Below are 17,892 nucleotides of genomic sequence, written 5' to 3' on the forward strand. Positions count from 1 at the left end.
CTCATATTTTCTGTTATATATGTATATGAGTTTGTCTGCCAGATTTAATTTCCTCATTTATATTTCTGATGCAGCACTGGCAGGTTCTAGTTCAAATTGGTTGCTTTCGTTCCCTGCTAATAACTTGCTTCTTGGTCTGCAGCTATGTCAAAGCCTACCTTTTACCTGATAAGTCCCGCCAAAGTAAACGCAAGACTAAAATTAAAAGTAACAGCACCAATCCGGAGTTTAATGAGACGCTCAAGGTGAGAACAGTGTGTCTCTTATAAGCTGTGATGAATGTCCTGTTTATGCTTATAGACATAGCAGTGTTCCAGGATGGGGTTTAGAATTTGGAAAGTATACCTCAAAAGGAAAATATTTAAGCAAAAACGTGTAGTAGGCCTATGAGCTATAACTTCTGGCTTTCAGCATTGAGGGAGCATCTTTCTGTGCGTCTTCGCTTTATAGGTAAAACTTGTATTGGTCTCCATAGATCTCTTGTAAAACTGTTGACGTTCCCATTTAACCTAAACCCAGAGCTATTAAAAAACACCTTAAAGACTATTCAGGTCTTGTCTACGTTAACAAGTGATGCTGAAGTAGAGCTGAGTTAGAACTTCACATCTCAGTAATTTTTAAGAGGAAATACCCTTTTGCAGTAAAATGTGAATTTCTCTAGGGAGGTTTTAATTTTTTAATTTTTTTAAGCAGAAATGGCTTTGTCTGGAAAATGCTAACTATAGTTTCACCAGCTGATGTAGTCACATTCATTTTCTGTTGCAAAAGAGAACAGTGAGAGATTCCTGTGGAGGGCTGGTGGCAGAGAGTGCTCAGCCTCTTGGCTACTTTACCTTTCACCTGGGTCCAGTTTACAGAGGATAAACCATTTCCCACTCCTCGGGATCAGCTTATTTACCTCCTTGGCTGAGGGGTGCGGGTAGGAAAGGTGAGTTTCCGAGCGCCCCCTCACTGCCTCCCTGGCTCCAGGACTTCAAGGCTGCTGCTGTTTCTGTTGCCTGTCAGTTGACGAGTATCATCCCAACCAGCTGTTACGAAGCCAAAACCTCTTTCTAGTTTTCCCTGAAACGTTTATATATATATAAAAATTTCAGAAATGTCGTAACAAGTTTCTTATAATAGAAATTAATAGATGTTCCCTGGCCAGTATATGTGGCCTAACCTGGCTATAAAGTACTTTTACAGACTTGTGCTCATTTGGTCTGGCCAGACTGCTTGCCGAGGGAGAGCTTCTTCTATAGCCTTATTTGTAAATGCTTTGTAATAAAGTTAAGACTTGTCTGAACTGAGGAAAAAAAGGTGTTAGCAAGCAACTTTGCTTACCACTTGCTAAAAAGGCAAACTGGGACAAAGAGGACTTGTTTCAATTATTGGTAGATGAGCAACTCTCATGTTGCTAGTATTAAAAAGAGGAGTGAAAATCTTTCCCTCTCTGAGTTGTATGTTCCTCTGTGGCTAAATATCACAGCTCTGTAACTTTTGGCATCTAGGATTAACCGTCTTGGACATATCTATATATGAATAGCCCACTTGTGTGGAGAGCCAGCTGAGCTCCTGCACGATGTATGTCTGCATCCAGACGTTATTCCTGATGCAAAGAAATACAACATCTGGGTCTCCTCAGCCCGCACCAAGGGCAGGGTGGACTTCATGGAACTAACGGGCCTTTTACTAAAAACAGGGTATACAAAGCTAGAATTCCAGATGTTTATAATTTTCTGTGTTATTTGCTCGAATAAAATGTTTCTTTGGAGTAGTTTTTAGTAACTTAAACTTTTGGTGAATACTTTGCAGATACAGGATTAGTAGTTTCCAGAACAGTGCAGGCGAAGGTACAATTGATGAGAGTAGGGCACTGCTGCTAGGAAGTAGTGTTCAGTAGATTCTCTTTAGGGATGAAAGGACACTAATAGGTTTCTTGCATATAAATTATAACAAAGCTATAAAAAGCATCATAATGTCCTTTATAGCAATAAATATCCTATAGATAATACAGGAAAGCGACAATAAGAATAATAGCATTAATTACCAGTGTATGCAGATTGCAAAGAAAGCAGTTACAGTTAGCAGTTTCCTTTAGCCTTTCAGCTAGAGCAATCTGTGTGAAGAAAACAAATCTCTGCTTCATGCACCATTTATTAGCTGCTGTGGGCTTTGTGAAATTCAGCTAGAGCTGTAAAAGACGCCATGGAAACTATTATTTATGCTTATTCTGATGGTTCCTTTTTTGTGTTTTTTTTTTTTTTTTTCTCTTGGTAGTATGTCATCAGCCACACGCAGCTAGAAACCAGGACCCTGCAGATCTCTGTCTGGCACTATGACAGATTTGGACACAACAGCTTCCTTGGAGAGGTGGAAATTCCGTTTGATTCCTGGAACTTTGATAATCAGGGTGATGAGTGGTTTGTGCTCCAGCCCAAGGTAAGGGTTTCCAGGGGCCAGTGGAACTGCAGTGAAGCAAATTTAATGAGGCTTAGTTATTTTTCCTTTGGAGCATGTTTATAAAATGGTGACTTTATGATTGTCTAACGTAGCAGTAAAAATAATGCTTGGTCTTTATTCAGTCAAAGCATATCACTTTTAAAGGCTTTGTGAAGACTTTACATGCATTTACATGCATGTTTCATTTCCAAGTACTTTGCACTTCTCAGCCGTGGCGAAGCATCGCCCTGACCAGGAAGGCGCCAGATGAGGCTGCAGCTCAGCGTCCCCGTGAAACGGGTCTGCCTGGTACTTGGCCGAGGCCGTGGTGACTCCTGGCGCCAGGGCACCCCCTGCTTTGGCGAAGGCCGGTGTGTTCATTTGTGGAAGCCACTCAAGGAGCTGTGGTAAACTTGAGGATTCAAGACTCCTGAGCTGTTGGCTGCTATCGTAGCCAGAATTCTCAAGAACACAGTGGTTCAGAGTGCAGAAAAGTGCAAGATTGTGGCACAAGTGATGTGGAGGCAGACTCAGATGCCTCGTTTATTCTGTGTTACGTTTAAGGGAATAGTGTTGTGTTTGGGGCTGTAGGAGGGAGTGTTTGGTTTTTATCTTCCATCTTCCCTTGATGGATGTGATTGCAGTCTCATGACTGCATGCCTTTTCCAGGTATGGCACTCTGTGGGGCATACTTCTAGCCTAAGCTGTCCCAAATGTGCAGCTCAGTAGGTAACTTGTCAGAAGATGCATATAAAAATGAGTCCCTTCTGTAAGACTTGCACGCGTCGCATTTTGGAGATGGCAAGAAAGAACATGCCCTGTTTGCCCGGTCAGCTCTGCTAGTGAGAGTGACCAGGTCTTGCTTTGCGGCCTGAAGGGACCTGAGATATCGGGAAGAGAAAGTGGCTGATGATGGTCAACATGGTCAGCAGCGTGTCTAGATAAGGGTTGTGCCACGTGTCTTTCAAGCCATAAAGCCCATAAATAAAACTCCCAGCAGACTTGCTTCCTAGTCAGTAGGCTTGCCTGGGGTCGCCTCTTGGAGGAGAATTCGCCGCTACATTTTTATAGTAGCACTGGCTGGTGTCACTGTTGTATTTGCTTAGTGCTCACCATTACAATAGGACATTTTGTTTTTGTTTTGCTTACTGTTTGCATGCAATGTAAGTATAAGATTGAGCTTTTTATCATGCAGTAATCTTGTCATCGTTGTCTCCTTGCAGTCTTGTGGTGGTGGAGGGGGAGGGATGGGTGGACGGACTTTTTTTTTTTTTTTTAAACTCCTGCCCAAAAAAAAAAAAAAAAAAAAAAACAGGAAATGGTGAAGCCCTGTTGCTCAAGAAAAAAGTAATGAAGTGTTAAAGATCTCAGCCATTCTAACTGGATGGTCGAGTCTGATTATTTCCAAATCCATTAAACGGATTTTTAAACTCCTCCTTTCTCTCCAAGGAAAACACACAGACTAGGTCTTGTCTATATCCTCACATGTTACGAGTAATATTTCTAAATTGGAAGTGCTGCTAAGATCACTGATCAGCAAATAGAGTATTATTTCTGACTGACAAATGACTGCATTACGAAATTAAAAACGTTGACACCAAAACCCTCATGAGGTACGTGCGGTTCTCCTGCTTGAACTGTTGGACACTGACAGGAATGTCAGTGAAACCCCCTTTGCAGGGTTTTATTGCAGCTTTATTTGTTCTCTCAGTTCAGCTGCTGTAGCGAAAAGGTTGAAGATTTTAAAACCTGTTTCTTCAGTGAGCATTGAGTGGTCTTTTGCCCTTTTGTGTGCTTCAATCCGAATCCTTGGTGTCTCTCTCAGTATTCCAGGGCATTCTGTCTTTGTAGACATTCTTGGTCTATGAGGGGTCAGGAAGATTTGTGTGTTTGCACCCAAGCCTGAGCACTAAAATGTGTACAGAAACGTGAACGTCTGAGAAGTCTCAGCAGTGGTCAGCATTGATCAAGGCTGGCCTTAGCTTTTCTTAGACCTTCTTTTTCAGTGCCTTTTATTTTTATGGGGAGAAGTCATTGTTCACTGCCATATCATGTTCTCTCCGTGTTGCATCTAATGTTTTTAAAATCTACTTTCTAACTTCTTACAGCGTAAATAGAAGTTCAGCAAACATAATGAAAGCCTAATACCTTTTTAATTAAGGTGCTCTGAAAAGTACTGGATGCATTCTTCCTGAGCAGGATTCAAGCATTTGTAAAACAAGAAGATGTAGTAGTGGTGCATGAATAGAAAAGGGGAAGGACCTTGGGAATAACATTAGTTTTCAAGAATCTTTTCTAGTTCAGAGCTGGGCTCTGCCATCTTCTTTCTCTGCTCCCTGCCTGCATTTCCATTCCAAAAGTGACTCTTCTAAAATATATGAAACTAGTTAGCTATTAATTAGTGTAAATAAGAGCATCAGAATAATCTCAAATTAGTTACAGATTATGTTTCCGAAACAGGCTTAAGTTTGCTTCTGTTTGATGCTGTGAGTTTTTCTTCACTCCTTCATACTGGCTGGCTCTCTCTCTCTCATATGTGTGTGTGTATTCACCAGCCAGTGTCTAATGCCATGCGATTTTGTTCTTCTGAGATCTTGCATCCCTTAGCTCAGATAGCTTTCTAAAATGTGATTATATTCCTTTGGGAATGTCTCTCATTAAAGCAGTGTGGTACATCTTGGTGTATTGAAGCATCTGTAACTGCTTATTGGTACAACAAAATATTTACCCCCTCCATTTCATTTTAATTATGCTTAAATGGATTCCTGTTTTTTCATTTTATTTCTGGCAGGTGGAGGTAGCAACAGATGGTGGGCTTCAGTATAAAGGAGAACTGACAGTTGTTTTACGCTACATTCCCCCAGAGAGAAACCTAATGCTTCCTCTAGGGCAGTTTCAAGGTAAAGCAAACACAAAATATATCATCCATCTGCGTATTAAAACTCCTCACGTAAGTCTAAATAATAGAGAAGATTGAAAATGTATTTAAATATATTTGTTGCCTTTATCTGTAGAAAATTCAAATTGTGTTTCTCCTGCTCTGTTTTCCCTTCTCTTACATAAAACTCAGAGCGAAGCAGAGATGAGTGTGCACAGGCAAGTGTTCATGCACAGCTATGATTTTAACTAAGAAAAAGTTCAGGTAGTCAATAATATGATTGAGGACAGTCACATATAAGGAAGTCTAAATCGTTGTCTGTGTGGTGGTTGTTCAACTAGTTAGTTACATACAATGTGAGCCTGATCAAAGTAATAGACTTCCTTTAGCTTACTTTTTTTGCTTAATTGCTCCTTGTTTTCCCCCTTTTTTCATGTTCCTTTATTTCTGCTTAATTTTGCCATATTATTCCTATAATCGAATCCTGTAAATTTTTTTTTTTAGAGGGGAGGGTGTGCCATTATTTTCATCAGCAACATACAGGGGAAAATACAATTCCTGTTTGCTTTGTAGTGGTAACAGTAATCAGTTCGCTGAGCCTCTGTCTATGGACAGTGTTGTTTTTTGTCATTGGCATTCAATAGGTGCATTAGTTTTTATTTCGTTGTGTTCTAGCAAATTTACCTGCTAGCAGTAAGTTCCAGGATATTCCCTGTTAAAAGCTAATTATTGACTGAAAAATCCAGATATACACTACTTGCATTTTTTTAAGCTAATATCTACCATCACTCCTAATCTTTTTTTTTTTTCTGATATTTTCATCTCTGATCAGCCTGTGGTCCCTGCTGTGAAGCCTCGTAGAACCCACAGCAGCAGCAAGTGCACGTGTCCTCGTGCTGCTCTTCAAATGCAGAAGTGTGTCAGTGAGCACTGTGTCCTTTGGCACAGTCTCCATGGAGCAGTGCATCCTTACGAAAAGAACACATGCCTATTGCTATATTTTAAGCTTTGGGACAGAGGATTTGCACCTTGCTCGTAATGCAGGGCTGCCTTCACATTACTGACAAAATGAATCCTGAAAAGAGGTTAGGGTTTACAAGACATGACAGTTCTTTGCATTCAACATAGTAATCCACAAATATCTGTTTTTTGAAAAGGACTTCAATTAGGGCACCCTGTTGTGTCTAGCAAGGACTAGCTAGTTACATGGCCAAATTCTTTATCAAACATGGAGTGATTTCCCACCCCTACCTTTCTGTTTCTTCACCATGGAAAATCAGGGTCTGCTCTTAAGAAATACTTTAATTCCATTGAAGGACATGAGTGAAGGAATCTAGCCAAAAAAGACTAACATTTCCAAATCAGTTTTGCAGTATATACTTCTTCATGATAACGTTTCTACTTTGTTTTGTGTGTAGGAAAGAAGAGCTTTAAAAAAGGAAAAAAGAGAGACTCTCACTTGCCATCTGGAGGTATTTTAGAAGTCCTCATCAAAGAAGCTAAGAATTTAACAGCGGTGAAATCAGGAGGCACATCTGACACTTTTGTGAAGGGGTCTCTGTTTTTTTTTTTTCTGTTCTATTTTCCTTATCCCGGCGTTTTTAATGGCTGCACTGAACCATTCTTTGGCTCACCCCACTTTTTTCAGTACATGCATGTATGTGTGTGTTGCATATCAGTCCTGAGCTGCAGCTGATACCTTGGAATGGTGTGCTTAAAAGAGGAAATTTGTGGGGTAGCAAAAGAAAAACCTGCAGTGGTAGCAAGGTAGCAGTCGGTCAAGAACCAGTATGTTATGCATAACATTTATTTCATGCATTCATTTTTATTCAGTATATTAATGTGCAGGTTATTATAGAACATTCTATTGGTACAAGAAAATGCTTCTGTTAAGTCAGCAGAGAGAGGTAGGTGATTACCCGTCATTCCTGAAGGCGGGAAGTTGTAAAGTAGGACTCAGATGATCTTTGATCTGATAGTAGCATTTACATTTCCAGGTAACTGAAACAACATATATTCTTAGACTACCTCTTGGGTAAGAATCAGTTTTCAGGAAAATACAAGGGTGTTTGGGTTCCTTGTAAAATTACAGACAGCAGAGCACCTATGAAAGCTGGCACCATCTTCCTAATGGATGTCACCTGAAGTGTGCAGAAAGAGAATATTCTTGGTGTGTGTAAGCAAATTCTGTTGTGATTCAACTACTCAGGCTAATTGAGAAAGTATTTCTCTCTTGTACCAAAAGTAGATATTTTTCCTAACAGTTATTAGAAAAGCTCTTCAGCGTGTAGTACGATGTCAAGGAACATAAAATGCTGAGGGTTCCCCAGAAGTGTATTTTTGATTTTAAAGGTAAATCTCATAACTATAATTGTTAAACATTAACCATGAGATACGTTCTTTGACAGAAGACTTAAAAATTTTGCTCTTACAGCTTGAGATTTGATTTTATCATTTTGAAGAAAAATAACCTCTCTGTCACTTGTATACCTATACGCATGTGTACGCAAATACCCAATGGACACAAACATTCATTTTCTTATTGGACATTCAAAATCCAGACTGTATAGAAAGTGCTAGGTGCAGGGCATAACTGTGTTTGCACACAAAATTATGTTAATTTTACTCATTATTATATTGAATTGTTCAAAAATGTAAGTTATTCCTTTAAGGTGTTAAATGGAGCAAATACCAGATAGTTGAAAAGGTTTTACTGGTGCTAGTCTGTTATTGTTTGCATGGATTATTCAGTGCAGTGGAACACGGATGTGTTTCCTCTGGATTATTGGTCTCTCTTGTGTCATGGCCAAGCACACAACCAGGTTGCTGTGAATCAGTTCAGATGTTGCAGCTGTCTGATCTGCACTATTAGCTGGAGACACTGCTGAAGAAGGGGAAGATGCAGATTCTGAAGATTTGTAGAGTCCTCTGATTTTGAAACTAGAGTATTAACATTTGTTTAGTAAAGTAAGATGTGGGAGTTTGTCAGACTTCACAGCCATTGTATTTCTGTAGGACATTAGCCAATTCCTAGTGCTCCCTGTCATATTATTCCATTTCCACCTGGCGGCCCCTCTGTCATGTTCTGTGTTGCACCTTGTGAAGGAACGGACTCAGTCTGGGATTCGGAGTGAGACAACTTTATTTTCAAACCAACTTCTTTTTATACTGTCTTAACACAAGTGTTGTAAAGCTTACAACCAGTCAGCATCTTGCCACCCGTGGGGTTGTAATTACCCTGGCTTTGTTTCTGATTTTCTGACAAGACGTTCTGTGGGAGAGGGGAGGGGAGGTTGCAGTCCTCCTCCTTTTTCTGCTCTGTTGTTTATCTGCTGATAGGACTGACAGCCTTGTGGTTAATTATCTACTAACAAGGCATCTGCTAACATCTACTAACAAGGTACTGTTGTCTTTGAAGAGGGGCTCCACAGTTCTGGTTGGCGGCTGGACTAGATAACTCCAGAGGTCCCATCTGTAGGCAACATTACTTGGATTCTGTCTGTATTTAATCTCACTGAAATAAAAAGTTTGTGGCTGATACCTTAGACATGGAGAAAGTAGACCTAAGTTCAGTTTCTGTTGGTGATACAGACATTATAAATGTAAGAAAGAAAGAGAGTCAAATGCAAAATGTGTATTTCATATAAATGTTTATTTTAGTTTTAGTGGGAAAATTGGTTCCTGATTCTGTTTGGGCCTGAACATGGCTGTAACTATTTGTGAATATTACATGATATCCCACTTACCATTTGATTTTTTTTGTCTTCCAGGTACCTGCTCCCAGATGACAACAAAGCTACAAAACACAAAACCCCCATAATAAAGAAGAATGTGAATCCCCAGTGGAATCATACGTTTGCTTTTAGTGGCTTGAGTTCCAGGGATATACGTAACGTCTGCCTTGAGTTGACTGTGTGGGACAAGGAGTCACTCTCCAGTAACATCTTCCTGGGAGGTGTCCGCTTGAGCACTGGAAGTGGTAAGGTCCCATGTGGCTGGGGACTACTTGTTTTTAATTCTGCTCTCCCTCCTTTCCCAAAGCACTTATATATGTGAGGATAGTAATGTTACTGAGTAAGAACTGTATGCAAATAGTGGACCAATGGAAAATGAGGGAATTCAACGTGTCCCTTGCAAGTAATTCAGTTCTTGCCTCCACTGAATGAGGGAGAAAAATCTAGTATCCAGCTATACATCTTCCAAGTGAAGAACTGGAAGTATCCTGGAAACTTTTATTAGTATCCCAGTAAGGAGGAGAAGCTTTTGCTTATAACAGCCTTCTGTTGACAGTAGTGTAATCTGGAAGAGCTGTATATGCATTAGGAAAAAATCTGTGGTACAGAGGCATGATGAGGATTTTATGTACCTCTGCCTGTATGCCACAGCAGTGTTTTACAGAGCTTCCTTAAGAAGAAATGCAGAAAAGGACAAGTGTTTTCAGTATAAAACCCTAGACAGGCATAAATGTATTATCTTCAGGAACACTGTTGAAGCAAGTCAACAGGGATATTAAGAAACTCTTTACTAACATGCCAAAATTTCTTGTGTTTTTGCAACTGGCAGGTGTGAGTAATGGCAAGGAGGTTGACTGGATGGACTCTCAAGGGGAGGAGCAGCACCTCTGGCAGAAGATGATTGACAGTCCTGGAACTCCTGTGGAGGGGATATTAATGCTGAGATCCAGCATGGGAAAACGCAGGCTCTGAAGGACTCTTAACTACAGAGTGCTCATGTCCTCAGTGGTGTCCAGACTTTTGTAGCTTTGCCCACATGAAAGTGGGTAAGGGTTACACACTTTGCCTTGGCTATTAAGGCTCCAAGTGAGATTTTAATGCATCTGCACTTTCATGCACACGTGTCTTTAACATTGGCTTTTTGGACAGATGATTTTTCTCTTGAAACTAGTGAAAGTTTGACCTTGCACAGAGATGAAACCGAGCTTTTACTCTCTGTTTTGATGAGTAGTGTGTGGCCATTGGACATCTTCTGTAAGGGAACATGGAGTGATCAGATTCTCATTTGACAAGTAATGCCTATTGTATGTGTTTAATTCTGGGTCCAAATTGGCCTAAAAGACACGGAGTACAAGCAGATTCAGAGCAAGTCTGTGTTTTGGTATTTGGAAGATGAGAAGGCACAGGGTTTCTGAAGGATAACAAGTAACATGGGCTATGCAGTGTATTGGATAGCAGGCTTAGCACCAAGCAGCACCCTAAGGAAGGCCAATGCGCTGCTCTGCACACTAGAAACAGTCAGCAGATGTAGTGGTGTAAGCTGAGGATGAACCTCTTTCCTGTGAGGGTGACAGAGCCCTAGAACAGGCTGCCCAGAGAGGCTGTGGAGTCTCCTCCTCTGGAGATCTTCCAAACCCGCCTGGATGTCACCCTGTGCCATGTGCTCCAGGTGTCCCTGCTTGAGCAGGGGGGTTGGACTAGATGATCTGTAGAGGTCCCTTCCAACCTCAACCATTCCGTGATTCTGCGATGAAGTGCCAATGTTCTGGCATTCTTTGGGTATTCTGTGCAAAAGGCAGACTTGATTCAGCATGAATGAAGAGCCTCTAATAAAAATAATTCCTAACAATCCCCAAACAATTTATACAAGAACATGGTGGCATTATGTTTCTGAGTCGGTCGAGAGTTCTAGCCAAGACCTTCAGACGTCATTGAACGAGGGGGAGATGTTCTCATATCCCACCTGGTGAGCTGCTGTGATGAAATACATGCTGGTTTTGGGTATAGTTAGCCAAGACAAGAACAGAAGAGTGACAAATACAGTGACACAAATAAAGACACGCCAGGACACTTTGCACAGCTGTGAATTTCTCTGAATGGGTCAAATCCTGTTCAGGCATGCCCAAGCACATTAAGTATGAACTAAATGAAGACATTTTTTCCCCAAACTTCTTCCTGTTTAACAATGGATTTAACAACAAAAGAGGGTTTTAGCCAGTTCAGTCATTGGTGGTCTTAACCACAATAGTTGGTCAACAGTAATTTTGAGACTTTAATTTTGACACAGGTTTATTCTAGTCTGTTTCTCTTCTTATGCCACAAATGCAGTGAACTATTAAAGTGGAGCACAAATATTCAGCACATGTTTTTATGACTTTTTTTTTTTCATAATTATCTTTCTCTAAATAGTAGGTTTTTTACATCAGGATCCCCAAAGTATCAACTCTGTCTTTTGCCACCTAAACGACCTCTCTCTTTAACAGAGTCAGAGTCTGTGTCTTCTTGGAGTTTTACCACAAACCAACATTTATTTTGTGATTAATAACATTATATTGATGTGGAGACACAAGCTTAGTGTTCATTTAGTGGAAGTTGTTTTAAAAAGATAAACCTTGTTAAAACTGAAGGATGTGATTGTGTGATTCCTCAGGATAAAATCCCTATTAGACCTCCAGGGAAGCAATGTGCAGTTGTTTATTTCATTTCATTATGATGGTGAAACTGGGAAAATAGATGAGGCACTTAGCAACATGGTTTAGCAGGCCTGGCGGTGATGGGTTTGCAGTTGGACTTGATGATCTTGAAGGTCTTTTCCAACCATAATGATCCTATGAAATGCAAAAAATATCTCCAAGATGGGCCCCAAAATGGAAACCTTTCTCTCTCACCAAAATGAAAAGCTTAAAATAATTTTGAGTTAAGTCTTTCACTTAATATGGAGTGTAAGATTTTTGCTACTTTTTGAATGATATTTTTAAAGTTTTTAACATTATCGTTTTAGCGAAATCTTGTCTTGCTTTGAAAGGAAAGAGCCTGTACTTTCCTTAAGTTTCTGCCCATTTTACTTCTGCTTTTTGGCCTCAACTTAGAGTTCATAATGAATATACTCATCTTGAAAGTGTCACCTGGCTCATTTGCTAGCTTTAATTCCCTCCATTTCCTTTTGTAGGGCCAAAATCTCACTCTGAGTTTTCTAAAAATACAGGCCAGACTCTGAATAGACTCTTGAGTGTCACCTGAGGTTCAGCATAGGAAAGGAACAATTTCAAAAGGGAAGTAATTGCAGGCAAGACTGTGCTGTTTGCCATTATGCAGCATCTGGAATATCCCGGTGCAGTTGCGTCTCAGGTTAGCAGTGACAGTTCTAAATTACTGAATTACTAAATTACTATCAGACTTTGCCCCCAAGAAGCCTCAGAGAGATCACGAGCGTAGGCATCAACACCAGCAGGGCTTGAAAAGCTTTGCTGCTTTCTGACGTCGGGGATACATTTGTAGAAATTCTGATGTGTGGAAAATGCCACAGTGATATCTCATATGTCTCTGTTCTTTTTCTTTACAAAAATGAGCTGTGGTTTGGAAAAAAGTGCAAAATGATTAGCTGCAGATAGGAATTCTTGTTTCCCGGATATTTGAATTAATTGCCTGTATTTGTGCATCATCATGTATGGCGTGTTACCAGGCTGAACAAAAAGACAAGAGCCAGGAATAGGGTAAAACCTTCCCTTTTGTATTGTATTTTGTGATATTGGAGATGTGTGAATGGCTTATTCAAGGCTAAGTTTTAGGAGAAATTAGCCACAAATTCATAAATTCCTGTCCTGAATAATTAGACACAGAGTTATTATTTCCAAATTGTTTCTTCCGACAGTCCTAAATAAAAGAAGATGTTTTCAATGAAGAAGAATCTCTCCTCTGCAGTGGGTTTTGAAAATGTGAAAATGTGTGTTTTACAGTGATACCTGTTTTTCTAGCAGTCTAACTTCCGGGCTTTCACTGCTGTCTTCTCCCCCCCATCACCACCACCTTGTGCTTAGATTCAGAGGGTTTGATTCATTAAAGAGAAGGCACAACTATCGCTGTAAAATACCAAGTGGGGTCAGAAAATACCTTTGTAGACAATGTGGTTATTGCCAGGGGCTACAAAGAAGAGCTGGTGCTGAAGGCTGTCGAAGTCCTCACGGCAGGGGTTGGTGTCCAGACTTGCTTCCTGAAAGCAGAAGGGCTCAAGTAGAGTTTCCCTGCTCAACTTACAGGCTGTATGGGGACTTGTACGTGTTGATGCTCTCGTTGGCATGTGTGGATGCCAAAAGCAGGCTAAAGAAGTGTGTGAAGTGGTCTCCCCATCTCCTGTGACTTTGTTGTCTTACCGTTTGAGTGAGGGGGAGAGAACAGGTGCCCTACAAGGGGCACTACTGCCACCTTCCCGTGCAAACTTGAGCCCCATTGGCTTCTATAAATGCCTTGTAGACATCGTGTCTTCACCTTGGATTCCCATCTGGATGATTAGAGTTGGGATGGTGAGTATGTTTTAATCATGACAATAGGGAGCTTCTGGTTCTGTGTCTCCTCCAAGGCAAATCATGCTAAGAAAGTGTGAAAGGAGCATTTTATCTATTATTCCTTGTTCTTCTTTTTGCTGCCTGATCAGGCCCCGGCAGCTCCAGTACGTTCCAATACGTACACAGCGATTGACCTTGCACCAGTACACATTGATAAGCAGGGGAACAAAGCGAGTTGGACTGGCATAATTTGGGCTTCTTGAGGGGCCTGCACATTGCCCAGCTGCATGCATGTAAAGCAGTAAATTTAATTGGGAGGAGAATATGCCTGGGGTTTGCTCTAGTGTCAGTGGAAAGAAAGACTCTTCAGAACTACGTAGGTTTGGCTTTGCTTTTTGTGTCTTCCTTATGCACAGAAAAGAGCTGAGAGCCCTGTTTCAACATCCATCTGGTCTGTGGGTTCACACAGGATAGAGAGCAAAGGTGGTTCCTAAGTCTGTGTAGGAACAAAACCCTCCACCCCACTGCTCAGCTCATCGGCCTTCATCACAAAATTCTTCTCTGAAGATCCCGTTTGGTGTAGCAGTCTCAGGCAGTGTTGCATCTAAATGCTCATCTCAAGTATCTGGAAGGAGGCAGCATGCAACAGTTAGCTAATAGCTCCACTTACTTTCATCTGTATGAGGTAAAACCTGAGATTTTTCTTCCTAACATACGGTATTCATTTTTTAGCACTTTAAAACAATGACAAAAATTAACCATCTCCTGACAGCTGGTCTGTGCACCTTGTAAACTTTCTTAGAGGTATTTTGTTTTTTTTTTTAATGTTGCTATTATTATTAACATTTAAGAAACATATAAAAATGGCGATAAAAAGATATGATTCGTTCCAAAATTGGATGGTAAGACTTTCAGTTGCAGTGAGGTTTCTTACCATAATTCAGCAGATCCTCACCACTGTAGCCGAAGAATTTTTTTCTCTTGGGATCGAATGTGGGCAGATGCTGTCTGGTAAGTGGTAATAATGCAGTGTCGATTATGCTGTGTATGTTGGCACTGGTGAGTGAATCTGAACTTGGTTTTAGGTGGCTTTGGGGTTGCTTTTGAAGCTTAGCCCTCCTGCATCTTGACCCTTTATATGGATCAGCTACATCAGTAATTGTGCTCTGTGGCCATAACATATTTGTATTTGTGTCCTACTGCTCCGGAGAACTTAGTGTGCATTTTTAAGGGTAGCTGTAGTTGTTGAGGCTTGCTTGAAGCAAATGAAGTTGTTCCTTGCAGCCATTAGAGAATATCACACGACCCTCATATTGCCTCCGTTCTGCTCTGGATCTTTTGCTAGCTGCTTGTGCAGTCCTGCCGCTGGCTATACGTAACAGTCCTGCAGCTGCCTATACGTAACAGTAGTACCAATAAAGGGAAGGGCAGCGTGTCAAACCCTCCCGAACTGAGGCCGCGCGCCCCGGCCCGGAGCGTCACTGCTGCGCGCTCTGCCCTCGGGTTGTGCGCCGAGATGGCTGTAACTCGTCTGTAGTTGTTGTCAAAAACACTGTAATATATTTTAGAATTAAAATAATGAAACATGTTCACGTGTCCCTGTCTCTCCAAAATTGTATATAAACTTGTCTTTTAGGGATATCCTATATTATTCTATTGAGGGGAACCTGTTGCTTCATTTTTATGTGATGAATAATGCCAGAAGCCTATACTGTCTTCAGAGATGTGCATTCTTTTTCCTCTCTGCTATTTTGCCTGGATTATCTTCTACCCCATACGTGTTTTTATGTTAGTTTTTATTTCATAAGCATAAAAGCCCTTTTTTTTTGATTTTGCCAAGATTTGCTCGGGGACAGTTTTTTAAGGTGATCTGGAAGATGCCTCTGACTTGTGTACAGTTGAGCACTGCCGCACTCTCTCTGCCCTGCTTGTCCGGGGGGATAGATGCCAAGGCCTTGTAAACGAGGGAAGTGTGGGCTCCTCTAAGCAACCGGATACTCCGGTCACGGTTACTTTCTGAGCGGTGCATGGGCAGCAGTGGAAGATACGGTGGTACCTCAGTATGCACAAGAACGCTCTGCGCTGGCAGCAGGGCTTCCTTGCATGCAGTACTTGGCAGTGCTGTTTGAAACGGGTCCAAGAGATGCCCAGGAGCGATGGCAAATGGTCCCGCCTGCTCCTCCAGCCCTGGCTGCTCTCGGCGGTGCCGCAGCGGGGAGGAGCCCTGCGAGGAGGAAGGGACCCCCGTCCTTCCCTTCTGTCCACGTTCTGCACTTAGCAGCCGTCACAAGGGGAGGCAGAAGTTGAGGTTAGTGCCTAGACTGCCTGCTACTGCAGCTGCATGACCTCAGCTCCATCACGCCACCACCTTGCTGTTAAAAAGTGGGTTGCAAGGAACCGCTCTCTTAATCATAAGAGTATTTGAAAGTACTTTAAGTTACTTAAGTTACTCCTGGGAACAGGAGCTAAGACTTTTAAGGGTGTTTCAGCATTAAAATGTGAAGTTTTCTCTCCCAAGGAATGTGGCTTAAGCTTTTAGGTTAGAGATGTGCAGCTTTTCTCCTTCCTCTCCAGATGCAAAGGATTGTTGCCAAAGGTATTGCATGACAACAACATGGACTTTCTTTCTGGCCTAAAACAATTCTTCTCTTTGTTCAGAACATGTTCAAAACCGGACTGTGCCTCCAGCCTGATGTAGGAGCCTCCAGCCCTGTATCCATCCGCATGCTGCGGTCTGTGACTCGCGCTGCGGTGAAGAGACTGGAGATGAGAGGGGAAGGGATGGCTCTCACTGCAGGTCTCACTTTCTGGAATCCTCCTTCGGTCCTCCCAGCCCAATTCATCCTTTAAGCGGGATTTACATTTTGATAGAGAGGCCGGGTAGGATTAGCAGCTGTGGCAAGAAAAGTCAGGTTGGTACTACAGAAAACTCAAAACGTATTACTTTGGGGGAGATTTATGCTAAAAATAGTAATAAAAAAGGCACAAAAGGCCACCCTGCTGGCCTGTAGGGTCCCATGGGCCCATAAGGTCATCCCACCCCACATAAGGCCATGGGCTGACTGCGAGGGTTCCCACGGGTGCCTGGCTTTTATTCCTTGCCAGACCACCCACGTCCTCTCGCTGGCCACTCACTGAGCAGCACACCCAATCGTACAGGAATTCCCCCTGCACACCTGAGGAGTCTTGAATGGTTTCACTTCCCAGCTGCTACCGAGTTTCGTGTTTTAAAATTCCTTTGGTTTTAGGGACTTTGTTTTTTTTTTCTGGTTGGCTTGGCTGGACAGCTTTGCCAGATCAACCATTTTTTCCATTGTTAGAGGTGCTCTGTTTCTTCATTGCTTGTTTGGTATTGTTAAATTTTCAGCCTTGTTTGCTTCTCGTTAAAGGTTTTTTGGTTCTTCTTTTAACATCTGCAGGTGGAGCAGTTGTTTGCTCAGAGATTCTACGTCAATGCTGAATTGTGCAGTTCTCTCAACTGCATATTGGCAGTGAGTACTATCTTTCAGAGTTTATCAATGTTTTGATAAAGTTTTTTCCACACAAGCATTCCCAAATTTTCTTCCATCATATCAATGGGGTAAATTTGGTAAGAGATGAATGCCCTTGCATTCCAGCCGATCCTCAAAGGTTAGAGGGGCTGAGGGGCAGCTGGACTCATCTCTTAACAGGGATACCAAATACTGTGTTAGTTATACACCCAACTCTGGCAGTACCGGATTCCAAACAGCGTATCAACCGTCAGTCCGATTGCCTTCAAAACAAGTAGTCGAGTTCACAAATAGCACAATTTATTCAAATGCAACATTTGGAAAACAGGCTTCGGATGTCGGTATAGGAAATTCTCTACTACAGTGTGGGGTTCTTAGCTCGTGCCTAGTGTGCAAATGCGCAATCATCACTCACCCAGAAGATGGGAGAGGGCTCTCAACCTCGAGGAGTCTCCTCAGACAGTGTCCTGACCCGAGGGGAGGAAAGGGGCTCAGCCTGTCAACTGATCCAGAAGATATGATGGAGTCCTCCTTCTCTCCTCTTTCTTAGTTCCTCTTCCTCCTTCCGTTCTTACCACCCCATTCTTCCTTCCACATCCCTCCTTAGTTTACCTTTTATATATTTTCTTTTACATTTAGGTGGAGCTCAAGTGACTCTAGTCATACTTGCTTTCATTATTCATTGGTTAAAAGAAGTCTCCCGAGTTAATTGAAAATCTAGAGAGCATGATCAGTGAGGAGTGGTCATTCCTTGGAAGTGAGTAACATTTGGGATGGAGTTGTGTATTGGTTTGAGCAAAGTCCATCAGAAGGAACTGATCCACCACCATTGTTGGCCCAGCACCAGACATTGCACTATGCGGCGT

General features: G+C 41.8%; 1 protein-coding gene across 1 annotated transcript in view; it reads left to right on the forward strand.

The window, feature by feature from the left end:
* SYTL5 (synaptotagmin like 5) overlaps positions 1–10,018 on the forward strand; it is a 48,803-nt gene extending 38,785 nt beyond the window's left edge. Inside the window, exons 12-17 of the mRNA XM_010223048.2 lie at positions 143–245; positions 2,260–2,421; positions 5,213–5,321; positions 6,718–6,853; positions 9,070–9,278; positions 9,863–10,018. Coding sequence (XP_010221350.2) covers positions 143–245; positions 2,260–2,421; positions 5,213–5,321; positions 6,718–6,853; positions 9,070–9,278; positions 9,863–10,005 — 862 coding nt within the window. The 3' untranslated portion in view covers positions 10,006–10,018. The remainder of the gene's footprint in view (positions 1–142; positions 246–2,259; positions 2,422–5,212; positions 5,322–6,717; positions 6,854–9,069; positions 9,279–9,862) is intronic.
* The last annotated feature ends 7,874 nt before the right edge of the window (positions 10,019–17,892 follow it).

The sequence above is a fragment of the Tinamus guttatus genome, unplaced genomic scaffold (genome assembly GCF_059628265.1).
Source record: "Tinamus guttatus ecotype Peru unplaced genomic scaffold, ASM5962826v1 Tinamus_guttatus_pri_ptg000008l, whole genome shotgun sequence".
In the NCBI taxonomy this organism is placed as follows: domain Eukaryota; kingdom Metazoa; phylum Chordata; class Aves; order Tinamiformes; family Tinamidae; genus Tinamus; species Tinamus guttatus.